The following is a 16,261-nucleotide window of genomic DNA, read 5'->3' on the forward strand; positions in this document are numbered from 1 at the left end:
CAAAATGACCAAATCTTGCTCTTCCATGCATTTCCAGACCGATGTAGGAACAGTGAAGATTAAATGATCTAGATCTGGATAGTTTCCTCCTGGTCGTTAGGGGCGCCTGTTCGGAGGGAGGGGAACTCGTTGGAATATCGTGATCCTCCCACGTGCTATGTCCTACCGGTGAAGCTTCCCCTGTCAGGTGAAAAGAAGCGGCTGGCTAACTGCCCATGTGGAAGCATGGAGCCAGTTTTCGGCTCTCCCCAGATCGGCAGAGGGTGGAGCAGCAACCAGGATAAATAAATAAAAAATTAGCACTAATGGGGGATTAGCACTAATTGGGGATAAACATTTGATGATAAAAAGAAAAATAAAATAAAAATATCGGCCGATATTATCGGTATCGGTAATTTTTTATTCCCTAAAATCAGTATCGGTATCGGTTTCAAAAATCCCATATCGGTCGGGCTCTATACAACACACTGTGTACCACCCAGGTAGTGTAATAATATGTACATCACTTTATACTGATAAGTTAGTGGACAAATTTAGTCAAAACTACCGAGTGTTGAGTGTTACTGAACGCATCGATATGGGAAATATCGATACAGTATCAATTAGGGGTGGGAATCACCAGATGCAGAGGCCTGGCATGGCATGGCCTGCAAAAAAAAAAAAAAAAAAAAAAAAAAAAAAAAAAAGTAATATCCAAAAAGGTTCATGACGTCTGACTTAGTTTTACAGTATTAGATATTTCATGTGAAAAGACGTTATTTTTTGTTTTTGTCATACCTGACAGTTTCGACTGCTTTGCTTCCTGCAGCCTTCTTCAGAGACGTCACGTGATGTTGCTGTGACGTATATATGGATGGTTTATGTGGGTTTGGCCATCCCACCTATGTAGGTGGGATGACCATGTCCCCTGCTGGCCATCCATATATACGTCACAGCAACATCACGTGACGTCTCTGAAGAAGGCTGCAGGAAGCAAAGCAGTCGAAACTGTCAGGTATGACAAAAACAAAAAATAACGTCTTTTCACATGAAATATCTAATACAATAAGTAATATCGCGATACTTGGCGTCCAAGTATCGATACAGTATCGGGAAATAAAATATTGCGATATATTGCCCAGCCCTATGTCACACACTGTACTGGTGACCTCTGAAGATCTGCATAGTTACTTGTACTTGTGTACCAGTACTTGTGGCCAGGGTTTCCGTTATCCAATAATGTTATTAAAAGCAGACTACAGCTGATTGACACGCCTTGCTCCAACAACGGACAACAGGCGAATTAAACTTCACAAGTGCAGCTGGGAATATTTGCTTAAAGTCGAACTGAACCTGTTCGTCACGTGCATAATGAGTAGGTTTCAGACTGAAAACATAGTTTGTCTAAGATGACAGGTTGAGAGGCGGGTCATAGTATCATGTCGATGATTTTATTTGACAATTCTGGGGACTGGATTGGGCTTTGGCCAATCCTGGCATGTTCCGCCTCCAAATCGAGTGGGATTCAGCGTGTTGTGGCGCTCCCCTCGGGAAGAGCCTTTTGACGGTAGGAGTGGAGCTCAGCGAGCCGCAGGCAGCCAGCTGCCTTCGTGTTGCCGAGCGGAGAGTGCAGCACGTCGGCCTGGAATCTCCGAAGTGCGACCCCTGACAACCAAGCTCTCGGATGCGCGCGCCATTATCGTTGCTGTAACGATACGATATCCCTGGAATGCGCGTTTTAACGAGCCAGTTACATTTCTTTGCATTCTTAGAGATTATACTTTTTGTTTTTTGTTCATGTTTCTAACAATTGGCCAAGTTAGTAGTTAGTTTATGGGATAGGAATTCTGGCAGATGACAGGCACTATAGGCGCCATTTTCGACTTCATTTGGAAGAGAAAATGATCCAGAAATGAAGATTTGATTGACAGCTGCATGTTGTGATATGATTGGTTGAAATGGGGTAGAAATATGATAGTACAAGGTGACGTCAGCAAACTGTAAATTACTGTTATCAATGAAATCTTGAAAAACTAACTTTGGATGTGAAAAAGTGTGAAAAACTAAAGAAATTAGATTGTTGTGATTTGTTTTGCATACATTATTAAATAGGTGCACTGCATACTAGGGATGGGCATTTCTAGCAAAAACACTATTCGAAATTCGCTGGCCAAATTCGAATTTAATTCGAAATTCGAAAATAAAAATAAAAATGTAAAAAAAATTAAAAATGTAATTTTTTTTTTTTTTTTTTTGTGAGTGAAATGTTGCATTGTCTCCCCTGATTCTAAGTCTACGGCTTTATTAATTAATATAAAAAGCTTCTGCTGTGGATTTTTAGCTCAAACAAGCATTGCACCACTGAAGTAAAGAACATGTTACATGACATTGACATTTTCGAAAATAAAAAACAGTTTTGACAATCATGAGTGGTTCATTAAATATTTAGTAGGCTCAGGTCTGAGTGCCAAAGGGGTGCCAAAGTCACCCCCTCTCCCTCTTCATGGGATTTCATCCGCCATTCATTTTTCCATAAACCTTGCTTAAAATGCTTATAAAAATTGTTTTACTTGCTCAAACCAAGCGATTTGACTATACTTAGAATCAGGGGAGTCAATGCAACATTTCACTCAAAAAAAAAAAAAAAAAAAAAAATCGAATTTCGAATTTCAATAATAAAAGTTGACCTTGATAATAACAACGATTATTCGAAAATTCGAAATTCGATGCCCATCCCTACTGCATACCCAGGTATTCGAACTAAAAGAAAAGAAAAGTCATTCTTGGGTTCAGCTCAACTTTAAACTGGAAGAAAAGGTAAGGATACATTATTGTTAGCTACCTGTAGCCTTCATCTTGACAGCTGAAAGCTCTTGCCAGTGTTCTTTTAATAGGCTACATCCATGCTGTTGTGTTGAGCACTTTTATTCAAAGCAGCGTGTATCAAAGTCCACGCTGCGCTTCACGGAGAAATTCATTAACCCTGAAGCTTGCATTACGGGTCGTTGTTTGAAGCTTGCATTACGGGTCGTTGTTTGAAGCTTGCATTACGGGTCGTTGTTTGAAGCTTGCATTTCGGGGTCGTTGTTTGAAGCTTGCATTTCGGGTCGTTGTTTGAAGCTTGCATTTCGGGTCGTTGTTTGAAGCTTGCATTTCGGGTCGTTGTTTGAAGCTTGCATTTCGGGTCGTTGTTTGAAGCTTGCATTTCGGGTCGTTGTTTGAAGCTTGCATTTCGGGTCGTTGTTTGAAGCTTGCATTTCGGGTCGTTGTTTGAAGCTTGCATTTCGGGTCGTTGTTTGAAGCTTGCATTTCGGGTCGTTGTTTGAAGCTTGCATTTCGGGTCGTTGTTTGAAGCTTGCATTTCGGGTCGTTGTTTGAAGCTTGCATTTCGGGGTCGTTGACCGGCGGTCATAGAAGCATGGCTGGCACAGGGAATTTATGGCAATATCGAGATCATTATTATTATTATTTTTAAGCTCAATAAACACAGCGCAAAGGGATTTTCTTCCGTTGCCAAACGGAGTCCCTTGAGTTCCAGTTATTCATGCATTCAAATGAATGAGCCTAGGTTAGAGTTGGGGTCACAGATGAATGAGCCTAGGTTAGAGTTGGGGTCACAGATGAATGAGCCTAGGTTAGAGTTGGGGTCACAGATGAATGAGCCTAGGTTAGAGTTGGGGTCACAGATTGCACATGGCTTACCTTTTCCTTTGTGTGTGAGCTTCTTCCCAACTTTCGGGGAAAATGTTTTTTTGGGTTTAGCATCCATTCTAGAGAGAGACAGAGAGCAGGCAGAAAAACAGACAGACAGCCGGTCAGAAAGCAGAGTTCCCACACATTTTACATTTCTAAATCCGTCACTTTTTGGCTCATACAGACAGTCAGCCGCTGTTCCTTTCACACTACACAACTGTCTGTCTTGTAATCAGGAGTCTTTAGCCACTTTCGGACATGGCCTCCATACCGGGTTGTGTGCCCTGAGCATGACCCGGGCGATACGTGAAGTGTACCCTTTCAGACATGAGGCATGTCGCTTTCACACATGTGTTGCACCTCCGGGTGTAGAGTAGAGAGGGGGCGGGGGTGGGGGGAGGAGCACCTCCGGGTGTAGAGTAGAGAGGGGGCGGGGGTGGGGGGAGGAGCACCTCTGGGTGTAGAGCAGAGAGGGGGCGGGGGTGGGGGGAGGAGCACCTCTGGGTGTAAAGTAGAGAGGGGGCGGGGGTGGGGGTGGGGGGAGGAGCACCTCTGGGTGTAAAGTAGAGAGGGGGCGGGGGTGGGGGGAGGAGCACCTCTGGGTGTAGAGCAGAGAGGGGGCGGGGGTGGGGGGAGGAGCACCTCTGGGTGTAAAGTAGAGAGGGGGCGGGGTGGGGGGAGGAGCACCTCCGGGTGTAGACTAGAGAGGGGGCGGGGGTGGGGGGAGGAGCACCTCTGGGTGTAGACTAGAGAGGGGGCGGGGGCGTTGTGAAAACTGACCACACAGCTGCACTTCATGCATGGAAGACAGCAGTCTGAGCATACAGGCTACAGCCTTAATGGCACAAAGTGAATCACATTGACATTCAACAAACTAGCACGACATGCAGAGTCTGACAACAAGTTGCTAAAAATACATAATGGACGTTCATCCATATAATCGTTTGCGCATAACGCTAATTAACTAAACAACCCTACAACTACAGTTCAGTCCTAAAATACACCAATCCTGCTAGAAATATACAGAATACAGGAAGCTAGACGTTTTTACCTTCAAAATAAAAGCAATTATTTATTACTTGGTAAACAAAAAAACAGAACAGTCGACTCACTACGGGTTAAAATTGACTTTTCGAAGGCAGGAGATATTCTTCCAGTTTATCTCTGTTCTGTATCTTTCGGATCACACATACAAAAACGTTACACATGCATTTACTTTATTTAATTGCCATTATAACCTTCCCGGAAGTTTCCGTTTTATACTGACTGACATTTTGCGGTTCTGCTGCACGTGTATCGTTCACAAATGATACACGTTCAGTCCTCGGCTGAATCCGAATACACTGTAGTCACTCCTAACTAGGGGTGCACCGATTGCAATTTTGTTGGCCGGTTCCGATTTCCGATTTTTGAATAGTCTGACTTGCCGATACCGATTTTTGCCGATTCCGATTTTCTTTCTAAGAACAAAAATTGACAGCTTACACAAACGTTTTTGTAACTTTGTTTGAAAATTAAGATTCATATAACAATTCTTATCATTTGCATGAAGTAGGACCATCTCACTCAAACACATCTCAAAATAAAAGTGTTCCAGGTTACTGGACAGAGCTTTTTTGTGCAAATACTAGGGATGTTCATTTTGAAAATTTTCCAAAATCGATAATCGGTGAAAATTAACGATCAATTATCGATTATCGATCATATTAATACTTAGAAAATTTTAAATTTTCAATTTTCAATTTTTTTTTTTACAAAATGAATGCCTATGGCAGAAAATACGAAAGAAAACGTGTTCTCCTCAATGAACTCTTTATTTCAATGTGTCTCCTCTCCAACACTCTGCTGTCCCCGGTGCATGCCGGTGTGAATTCCCCATGTTTAAAACAGTTTTGTTGGCACAAAGGCCCGTGCCCAGCCAGAAAACTAGAGACTATATGAAGCTCCACCTCACGTTAGTCGGCTGTGCAATGGAGTGGGGCGAGGAGGAACGAATTCCATCCAAACCTAGTCCAAAAAAAAAATGAACATCCCTAGCAAATACAATGAATACAAAAATTAAATTAAATCCAATAGCCTATATCCCACAGCTACTGTATCATGCATTTACTTTTCCAAAAGAAAACAGGTGCAACAGAACATCAAAATGATCCATGGACAAGGAGTTTATAGCCTGGCTCCAGACCAGTCCTCTTGAGTGGAGGGGAAATTAGTTTATGAGTTACAGTAACGATCTTCAGTCTGAATATCAGGCGGAGTTTACACACAGTCCGAAATTTCGTATGCGTTTTTTTTTATCTGCCATCCGAAAAAAGATCGTCACGCACAGAAAACCTTGCACACTTGTGAGTCTGATGCATTTTTATTATTATGTCCGTCGTTCTATTTGCAATACGAAACAAATAGTCTCTCCTGTATCCACGTTACAACATGACTGACAGGCTGAGGCAGCAGCGCTGATGTGGAATGGAGAAGGCAGGTCGGGGAATGGTTATACTGGACACAATGCTCACGTTCTAGGGGTGCACCGATCACGTTTTTTGCCACCGATCACCGATTGCCGATCACCTATGAGAAATATCTGCCCAACCGATCATCGACCGATCACCGATTACCGATTACCGATCACCGATATATATATATATACGCCCTGGGGTGTCCGTAAAAACACGAGGCAGGAGACAGATGGGAGTTCAACCGTTTAGTTGTCAGTTCTCTTCAGTACAGTACAGCAGTATAGGCTCTTTACAGCATTATGACAGGAATAGTAGGATTGTGTGTGGTCTGGAAAAAGGAGGCAATAAAATATACAAACAGGTCAGTAACCAAGCTTGCTGTTATATAGGCCAATTATAGTGATAATTAACAACTAATAATATATAAATGATAATTAGGTAAACTGTAAGTCAGTTACTCTTAAACACCAGTCTTGAACCATGACTAAAGCCAAAGAGCTCCCACTCATAGAACCGGGGTTATGCACAATAACCGTCATACATTGGGATCCGCATCGAACGAACATCAAAACGACCCGCCCATCGAGGCCGAGTTACAGTGTTATAATTAGCAGCACTATGAGTGCGATCTACATAATGGTGACAGGGTTACATGACGGGAGAAACAACAGAATCACAAGCTACACACGAGCTAAACTCCATCTGAGTAGTGGCATTAATTAGCGCAACAGACAATCAAACCGCAAGTGCACGCCTAAACAAACGTTATTGCAATGATTGCAGGTAGATCGATCTAAAACCAAAAGGGAATGCAATACAGGAATATTAACATAATAATGACTTACTGGTTGGTCATATACGCACACATGGAAGAAGGGGATTAGAACATGTTCAACTGATGTCCAAAGAAAGGAAGAAAGTCCGTCTGAACGGAGCGCACATCCACATACTCAGCCGCACACTTTCGCTTCCTTCAAAGTGCCCGCGGGAACATCAATGCTTGCGTGGAAATTGTCTGTGTGTGCGCGTGCACTACCCCGACTACCACAGTAGCACCGTGTCAATCTGGGACTTTAATACACACGGACTTAACAGCATGCAAATGCCTCGGTAGGCGGGAGGACTGGAGGTAACTTCTCTCTGCTGAGGCTGCTCTAATCACCAGCTGATTTGTGTGATTCAAAGACGCAAGGGGTGTGTTGACAGTCTGGTGCGGTGTGTGCATGGAGGTGAGTACACTGACGAAAGCAAAGCGTGTGCTTTGCAACACAATGATATAAACGTTAGAGCACAATATGAAAGTTAAACGATAGACATTGAAGACATGAAAATGGGCTGCCTCATGTTTCTCACGTGCAGCATGATCGGCTATGCGATCGGCAACATTAAAGGAATATCGGAAACAGCAGATCACATATTTGAGGTCCAAATCGGCCGATACAGATTGCGTGTCGATCGATCGGTGCACCCCTATCACGTTCACCTCGCCAAGCCAGCTGTGCGCTGTGGCCGGGTGCAGCAGCACTGCTTCCCGGGTAGAGAGAGCAGAGAGAGAGGGGCCAGTGAGGTGAAGCGAGCCGCTCAGACTGGACTCCAGCCGAGCAGGACTCGGCCGCACCTCTGTCTCCACGGCTTATTTTCGACTTGCATGTGTGACAAACTGTGAAACGGTGAAAAAATTCCACAACGAGGAAGGTATGGTGGCGTGTGTGGTGTGGTGGCTGCCTGTCTCAGTGCTTTGGGGTGCGCGCACGTCACGTGAAAAAGGGGGGGAGCCAACCGGCACACAGAATCGGCTATGTAGACTGATCGGCGCAGGTCACCGGTCACGGCCGATCAGCTGAAAATCGGCTATTTCCGGTCACGTGCCGATCGATCGGTGCATCTCTACTCCTAACTCCTTTTCCTACCTTTTCCTTGACCTCACCGGAAGTAAAACGTGCAGTGTTTTTTGTTTTTGTTTTGCCCCACGTAGGCTACATCATTAAGCTTCTCTGGGGTCAAAACGCCACTGGTGACTGAAACATTAATTTGTTAGCAAGTAGGAGGAGCTTAATGTAGCCTACGCGAGGGGGGGGAGAAACACTGCGTGTTTTACTTCCGGCGAGGTCAAGGAAAAGGCAGGAAAATGAGTTAGGAGGAGGGACGATTCGGATGGAGCCCCAAAGTTTAGAGCTAAAACACAGCCTTCTTCGGCCGTGTCATTTTAGGTTTCAACTGCTCCACAGCAACGGATGTATCGGTTCAGTGCTCAGTGGTGGTGAGGGTGTACTGCAGTTTACAATTTTGAGCATCGGCTCCGGCATGTGAATAAAGGCTAGGTATTGGAAACGACACACTATTTGGGAGTGCCATGGCACCCAAAACTTGGATAACAACATTGTCTCGGGGGTGGGTACAGTTTTATTGTGAATTGATAACGTGTATATCGCATGCAGCCATTTAGCCGGGCTTGCAGTGGATATGGGGGGTCCGGACCCGAGACTCAGAAGGAAGAATGACTGATGATGAGTCTTGCGTTGAGGCTAGGAGCGCGCTAGCCACAACGTGACCCGACTATACTTGTGCTGAATTTACAGCAGGGTGTGTTTGATGTCACTATCTTGGTGAGCAAACAACACATGCAGTCACACGGAGACGGCCGCTGTCAGTGATGATCAACGCAAATCCAGCGCACCTGGGAAGCAAAACATGTCATGAAATACTCAAACTCCCCAAGGTTCCTGTCGGCACTAGGAAGCGTCTCCACTCATAAATACGGCACAGGCTGTGGAAAGACTGCTTTTAAACGGTTGTTTCACGCAGCAGTATCATTTTAACCGCTCCGGCTAATTTACTGGCTTCAGTAGGAGGACTATCATATCGCAGGTTGCATATCTTAGGATCTGCAATCGGACGTCGGAGACGGGTAGGAGAGCGTTTTGAACAGCCTTTCGGCCCTATTGCCTATTGGAACGCTATGTGACCCTAATACTGCACGAGTCGAGTATATATTATATCAGTGGTTCTGAAATGTTTTCACATGACGGACCGCTAAACTGACAAAAATTAAACCACGGACCCCCATTTGATAGGATTTTGTCCCACGGTCCCCCATATGGCCTAAATGGCCTAAATGGTAAATGGCCTGCATTTATATAGCGCTTTTATCCAAAGCGCTTTACAATCAGTAGGTACATTCACCCATTCACACACCGATGGCGGCAGGCTGCCACGCAGGGTGCTGGCACACCATCGGGAGAAATTTGGGGTTCAGTATCTTGCCCAAGGACACTTCGACATGCAGACTGGAGGAGGCGGGAATCGAACCACTGACCTCTTTTATCCAAAGCGATTAGTGAACGACCCGCTCTACCTCCTGAGCTACAGCCGCCCCATATGATAATAAGATTGATGCTTTTAGATGTTTTATTACAGAAAGTGTATAAAACCCATGATCAAAATAGTCCTTGTGTTACTTATGAATGGAATTATAGCGAAAATAAATCGCTATTTGGCTGGGGACCCCCTGGAACCCCCTCAAGGACCCCTGGGGGTCCCCGGACCCCCATTTGAGAACCACTGTATACACAAAGTACAGTAGTAGGGTCACGTGGGGCTAGGAGAGCGCTTTTATTTTCACAGCTTGTAAGGTTTGTCAATTACACAACGAGTTCTAGTTACATTGAAACTGTCATTTTAAAACATATTTTCAAACTTGTGTAACCTAATTGACAAACGTTACAAGCTGTGAAAATAATCAAATTAGTTTACTACTCTTTTCTCGTTACTTTCTGATGCGTAGAAACACTTAACAAGTAACGTTACAGCCTACTGACCAGTTTTAACAAGCTATAGCATAGCGACATAGGACAGCCAAAATCTCATCGTTATATACACAACACAATATAAACAATGCGTGTTAACAAACGTTATGAAAATATTGACAAACACGATGTTGCTCTAAAACCACCACCACACTTATAAACAATATTACTTACATGTTAGAAATACACACACGTTTCTCTTGCACCGTCGCGTCCCATGCGTTCTATGACCAATACAAGTTACGGCAGAAGCCAACTAATCCGCTGCCGTAAAATTCGGGTCGTTGCGACAGCAAGTCAAGTTAGCAACAGAAAACATGAAAATGACAGGAAAGATTGCGATTTTGCCTTCAAAGTAAAATCGCCCGACTAGTCACATTTTAAATCTAGAGAAAAAAGTTGGGTCAGATTACTTTGAAATATAATTACATTATTTTTGTAATAAATATAGACTACATAATCCCTTGGATTTCAAAACAATTAGGCTATAATATAATCTGAATACTTTTGGATTACTTTTGCATTACTTCAAAATCAGACATTGAAAAGAGTACTAAAAATGGATGCAGTCACAAAAATTTGAGTTGCACATTACTCTTTTTTTTCTCTTTAATCATCTCAACATTTAATCAACAAAATAAAACTAATATTGCAACCCGTTCTCACTCCGAGCGCGTAGCATATTGACGCTTTGTCCCGTCCCTTGTGCGTCCCTTGTTACTAACATGGTACCCTTGAGCCACACATGAAACGACTTGGGCTTTCCGACTAAACTCAATGCAAACCCATAGAAGTAATCTTTGACGCTTATTGCAACTGCTCCCCCATTAGCCTAACTGCTCCCCCATTAGTCAACTGCTCCCTCATTAGGGTCTGGAGGAGCTAACCTCTCCCAGACCCTAACCCTAAACCTAACCTCTCCCACCCCCATGCCTAAACCTAACCTCCCCCAGACCCTAACCCTAACCTCTCCCACCCCCATGCCTAAACCTAACCTCCCCCAGACCCTAAACCTAACCTCTCCCACCCCCCACGCCTAAACCTAACCTCCCCCCAGACTCAGCGTGGTGTGGAGCGCAGCATTGCTTCAGCGTGGTGTGGAGCGCAGCATCGCGGGATGGCAGGGGACTGTATTGAGAAAGGGAAACCACACCACTGACTGTCCCCCCCACAACTGAGGTCTCGAGGGTGGGGGGTGAAAATTGCCATAGGCTATTTTAAAGATGTAATAAAAAAAACACACCCGCCAGGCACTGAATTAAGCGGTGCAGACAGACACCACTTAACCAATTTGAACTAAGAAAGAAGCAGACAATTGCTCGAGTGTCATCATTGATGACATCACAACTGCCTGATGACAACACAGTCGAGGAATTGCATGGCATCATTTTCAGTTGAGTGATCACTTCACACACACACACACACACACACACACACACACACACACACACACACACACACACACACACACACACACACACACACACACACACACGCTATTCCTTATTGCCTCGATCCAGACCCAAATCCAGACCCAAATCTCAGGTGACATGACAGTTGAGCAATTGCAAATGCATTCAACACACACACACACACACACACACAAACGACCCGACTGACATCACTTCCGTCACAAATTGTGACTAAGATAAGGTCACAGTTGCCCGAGTGACATCACAGTTGGGCAATTGCGAATGCATTCAACACATACACACACAACTGCCTGAGCACACACGCACGCACGCACGCACACACACGCACACACACACACACACACTCACGCACACACACACACACGCACACACACACAACTGCCCGACTGACATCACTTCTGTCACAATAGTTGCTCGAGTAACATCACAGTTGTGCAATTGCAAATGCATTCAACAAACACACACATAACCCATTTTAACTAAGAAGAAGACAATTGCTCCAGTGACATTACTTATGATATCACAACCCATAAACCTAACCCCCTTCCAGGTGAGTTTACAGGTGACTACAGTACATCTCGTGCTCCTACAAAGTCACTTATAGAAGCGGTTGCACAGTTTAAAAATGTAATCAAGCTTCCTACTAATCTCATAATAAGAATGAGAAATGCCTGCGTTGTTGGCAACTCTCTGCCATTGGTGAATTTGCTGTCCAGAAGACCCGCCGTTCTTCAACAACCTTCTCGCATCCCCAGTCAGCAGGACTCTCCACTACCGGCTGACGCTGGGTTGACTGACCCCATATGCAGCCTGCCTGACATGCAGCACGTTTGGTGTGTTGAAGCAGAGCTGCTCTTGTTGGAGGAATCTCCTCATACTGCCTCTGCTTTCAGGCAAACAAGTGTGAGTGAAAACCCACTAGGAACCATGGGCTGGATAAGGGCCGGACTCTCAGTGGTCCAGCAGTCTTCTCCATCCTGTTCTTCAGTGAACTGCAATGCAGTCTGAGGACAGGGAGGGAGATTGAAGTCTGAGCAGGAACACGACTGATACGAGATAGGAAATGACAAGTCAAGTCTAGCTTCATCCACACTGACAGCTGTGCTCGATCTATCATACATACATGAGGACCACAAACTTCTCCAAGATCTCCAGATCACCATCATTCCGTATGGGAGGGCACTGACTTAGTTTGCTGAAGATAGGAGAAACCTCAGGGAAAAATTTGCCAGGTTTGCCAGGCAGTCTTTTTGCCTTTATTCCGAAAGGCTGATATGGTATCACAACCTGTAAAGGCATGAAAGAACAATATGCCTTTGGTATTTTATTTTCAAAGTGATACATTCAGGTATGGGATACAGACATCCAGTGTCATTTAAGTCCCATGTGATCTGTGCACCTTCCGGCTAAGTATAGCCTACATGAACGAGTCATGTATAGCCCCCTTGGCTCGGCTCTCCCATGCTGGCACACTCTGTCAATTCAGGTGCAGCTATCTAACTACATTAACTTACTATTATTACTAGCTAATTGATTGGGGGCTGTTAGACAGCATTTCACTAACACTAACCTAAGCTATATTATCACTATTAATCAACAACTACAGTATTAGTAAAACTAGAGTAGAGTAAAACGAGTATTTGTGCCAAATTTCATGCTTGTATCACAAAGTGAACCATTCTTCTGAAATATATATACAGTATATATATATATATATATATATATATATATATATATATATATATATACTGTATATGTATACATACATGCTGATGCGCTTGCATCTGGTGAGTTTGGACAAAAGTTACTAAAACAAAGATAAGAGAGGATCAGGGGCTGTTGAGCTTGGTAGTCAGTTGAATATTGTCTTTGTTAACCCATTGATACCTGATGCAGCATTTGCGTGTATATCCCTCATTTGTGTGTGTATCCCTTTAAGACCGCGAACCGCGTCATGCGGTTCGCGGTCTTAAAGGGATACACACACAAATGCTGCATCAGGTATCAATGGGTTAACAAATGTTGCAGCTCACATGAACCAGAATAGCTTACTGGCTTGGAGATGTCTCAATATGGCAGAAGAGGGAAAGCCAGATTTGGGCCATACTACTAACTGATTTGTGGTGATTTTGTAGTGGCAGCTGGTTTATTGGTGTGACTTAAGAAGAGCAAAGTATTAATTTTTTAACAAAATAAATTATTTTAAATAATATGCAGATTTAATGAAATATATATTCCTTTTTTTCAGATGTTAGACAGCAAAACAAATTAAGTTACTGTTAATACCCAGTATAAATAGAGGATTATACATCATGTTTATCAAGTAATCAGACAGCCAAGTATATTCAACTAAACAGAGGCAGAGCCACCATTCTTCTTCTTGTTCATGGCCATAGATCAGTGGTTCTAAACCTTTTTCATATCAAGGACGCCTCATTTAGTCCACATTAGACCCACGGATGCCCATTTGATGATATTTTGTCTCCGACCGAAATCTGAGAATATAAATATGATTTTGTCAAGAATTCCAAGACTGTATTGGAGGTACCGTAGAGACGTAACAACTATGATCAAAATAGTTATTATTTTACATTTTCTAATTGTGTTGACATCTCGCAATGAAGTTTGCCAATTCCTCAGTTTGCTGGGGGACCCCCCGGAGCCCCCTCAAGGACCCCTGCGGGACCCCACGTTGAGAACAACTCCCATAGATGTCACGTGTTTGACCACAGATGGACGTGTGACGTGTGACATGACGTGACGTGACGTGGCGTGGCGTGTGACGTACCCATTGGTTTGTGGAATCCTGTTTCGAAGCCTCCGGTTTGCCCTTTTGACCACCGCCATCTTTGTTCTCCCACAGCTCGCACGAGACCAGGGATTTCCCGCAGAACCACCTGCTGTTGGTCCATTATCGGCAAACTGCATGATCAGTGGACAGGCGACCTAATGACGCCATCTTTTTTACCATCTCTTTGACTCTAAATGGGTGAGTTGTTACCATCTATTTGACTCTAAATGGGTGAGTTGTTACCATCTATTTGACTCTAAATGGGTGAGTTGTTACCATCTATTTGACTCTAAATGGGTGAGTTGAGAGATCACCCTCGTACAGTTGTCCTGAAAGGTGAAACAGACCAAAATCATTTTTTGAACCAGGCTGTAAACAGGTTTAGTTATGCTGTAAACCCGGGCATTTTAACATGGGGATCAATGGGGTCTGACCCGCTTCTTCAGCCGGCCTCAAGTGGCCATTCAAGGAACTGCAGTTTTTGATACTTCTGCATTGGCGTCAGTGCAGAAGAAGAAAGCTGCCCCTTGATCTTTACCCTTTCTTGTTGCCACTCCCACAAATCTAGTCAGTCTTTCAGTCTCTGCCCCGGCTGGCCCCTCCCCTCCCCCCCAGGCTTCAAATCATGGCCGTCGAGCCAAAGTGAAACGTCACTTCCTGCTTTCTCCCTGTACCAGCGCTGCAAAAAATATGAATGGCGGTGGACGGAGAATAAGGTTACTTTTTTGATCCCATTTGAATTGGGCCACGAGGTGCCAACGCTAATTTTGTCAATTTAAAACATAACTTTGCATGTCAAGAAAGTCACAGTTTGTCGTCAAACTGAAACGTAGGGGTTAGTTTCGTATAAAAACTACATAGCTCGTGGAAGCTCGCGGCATGTCGCCGGTCTTCAGCTTTGCCGGGAGAGAAAGTGACGTCACTTAGGCGACAGTGTATGTAGTCTTTCTGATTTATAACTTCTAGTGCAACAGTTTGGCGACAAACTGTGACTTTCTTGACATGCAAAGTAATGTTTTAAATTGACAAAATTAGCGTTGGCACCCCGTGGCCCAATTCAAACGGGATAAAAAATGTAACCTTATTCTCCGTCCACCGCCATTCATATTTTTCGCAGCGCCGGTACAGGGAGAAAGCAAGAAGTGACGTGTCACTTTGGCTCTCTATTGGGGGCTATACAGCTCAACAGTGACCACCAACTTTTTCGCAGTTCTGGTTCCACAAGAGAATTCCCTGTTCATTTTCTCCATAGACATTTCCAAAAATCCTTCTATAAAGAGTTTTAAGCCTGGAAGCAAGCCAACCAGCCAGCAGATGAATCGTAAGTGACCAGGAAACATTTAACTTGGAGCATAATACTGTATATATATCATTTTTATGGCAGTTCTTTTACACTTTTTTCTCCTCTAATGGGGCCGTTTTAAAGTGAGGCACAAGGTTAAACAAATTAATCATCTTCTTGTCTGCCAACTATGATTCCCATTTTGTGTCAATTAATTGAATCTGTGCCGTAAGCAAAGGAAGCTTGAAATAAAGAACAAGCTCAAATAGTTTCTGTCTTCCACCAAATGCGCACCATTTTGTGTCCAACTAAAGGTTTTTGAGGCTGCTCTCTCAACAGTTTTGTATGGGTGTGAGGCTTGGTTAAAAGTGCCCGTAACCCATTGATACCTGATGCAGCATTTGCGTGTATATCCCTCATTTGTGTGTGTATCCCTTTAAGACCGCGTACCGCGTCACGCGGTTCTCGGTCTTAAAGGGATACACACACAAATGCTGCATCAGGTACCAATGGGTTAAAGTCTGTTCAAACTCTACATGACTGGAGTGAAATTCATACACCTTTGTTTTTGTTTTCCTTTAATGCATTGTGAGAAAGAATGAAAGTGCTGCATACAGTGGTACAATGAAAACTCATCCATGTTCAAATACAACAAGGCGGGCGAAGCGTTTGGTTAGTATGACAGCAGCAAGCAGGTACACAGTGCCATCTAGTGGAGCCATATCGATTTGACCGAGCAGTGCAATAAGCAGAAGGTTGTGCAGAAGATGACAAGGGGTCAGAAAGTAGATGTCCTTCCAAGGTCAAAGGTTGTGGTGATG

The 16,261-nt window shown here is 43.9% G+C and overlaps 1 protein-coding gene across 1 annotated transcript in view; it reads right to left on the reverse strand.

Annotated features, from left to right (window-relative positions):
* pum3 (pumilio RNA-binding family member 3) overlaps positions 1-10,174 on the reverse strand; it is a 64,612-nt gene extending 54,438 nt beyond the window's left edge. The window contains exons 1-2 of the mRNA XM_083638863.1: positions 10,109-10,174; positions 3,682-3,749 (exon numbers count right to left, since the gene is read on the reverse strand). Coding sequence (XP_083494989.1) covers positions 3,682-3,748 — 67 coding nt within the window. The 5' untranslated portion in view covers position 3,749; positions 10,109-10,174. The remainder of the gene's footprint in view (positions 1-3,681; positions 3,750-10,108) is intronic.
* Positions 10,175-16,261: the final 6,087 nt, after the last annotated feature.

Source organism: Poromitra crassiceps, assembly GCF_964638095.1.
Source record: "Poromitra crassiceps genome assembly, chromosome: 6".
NCBI lineage: Eukaryota > Metazoa > Chordata > Actinopteri > Beryciformes > Melamphaidae > Poromitra > Poromitra crassiceps.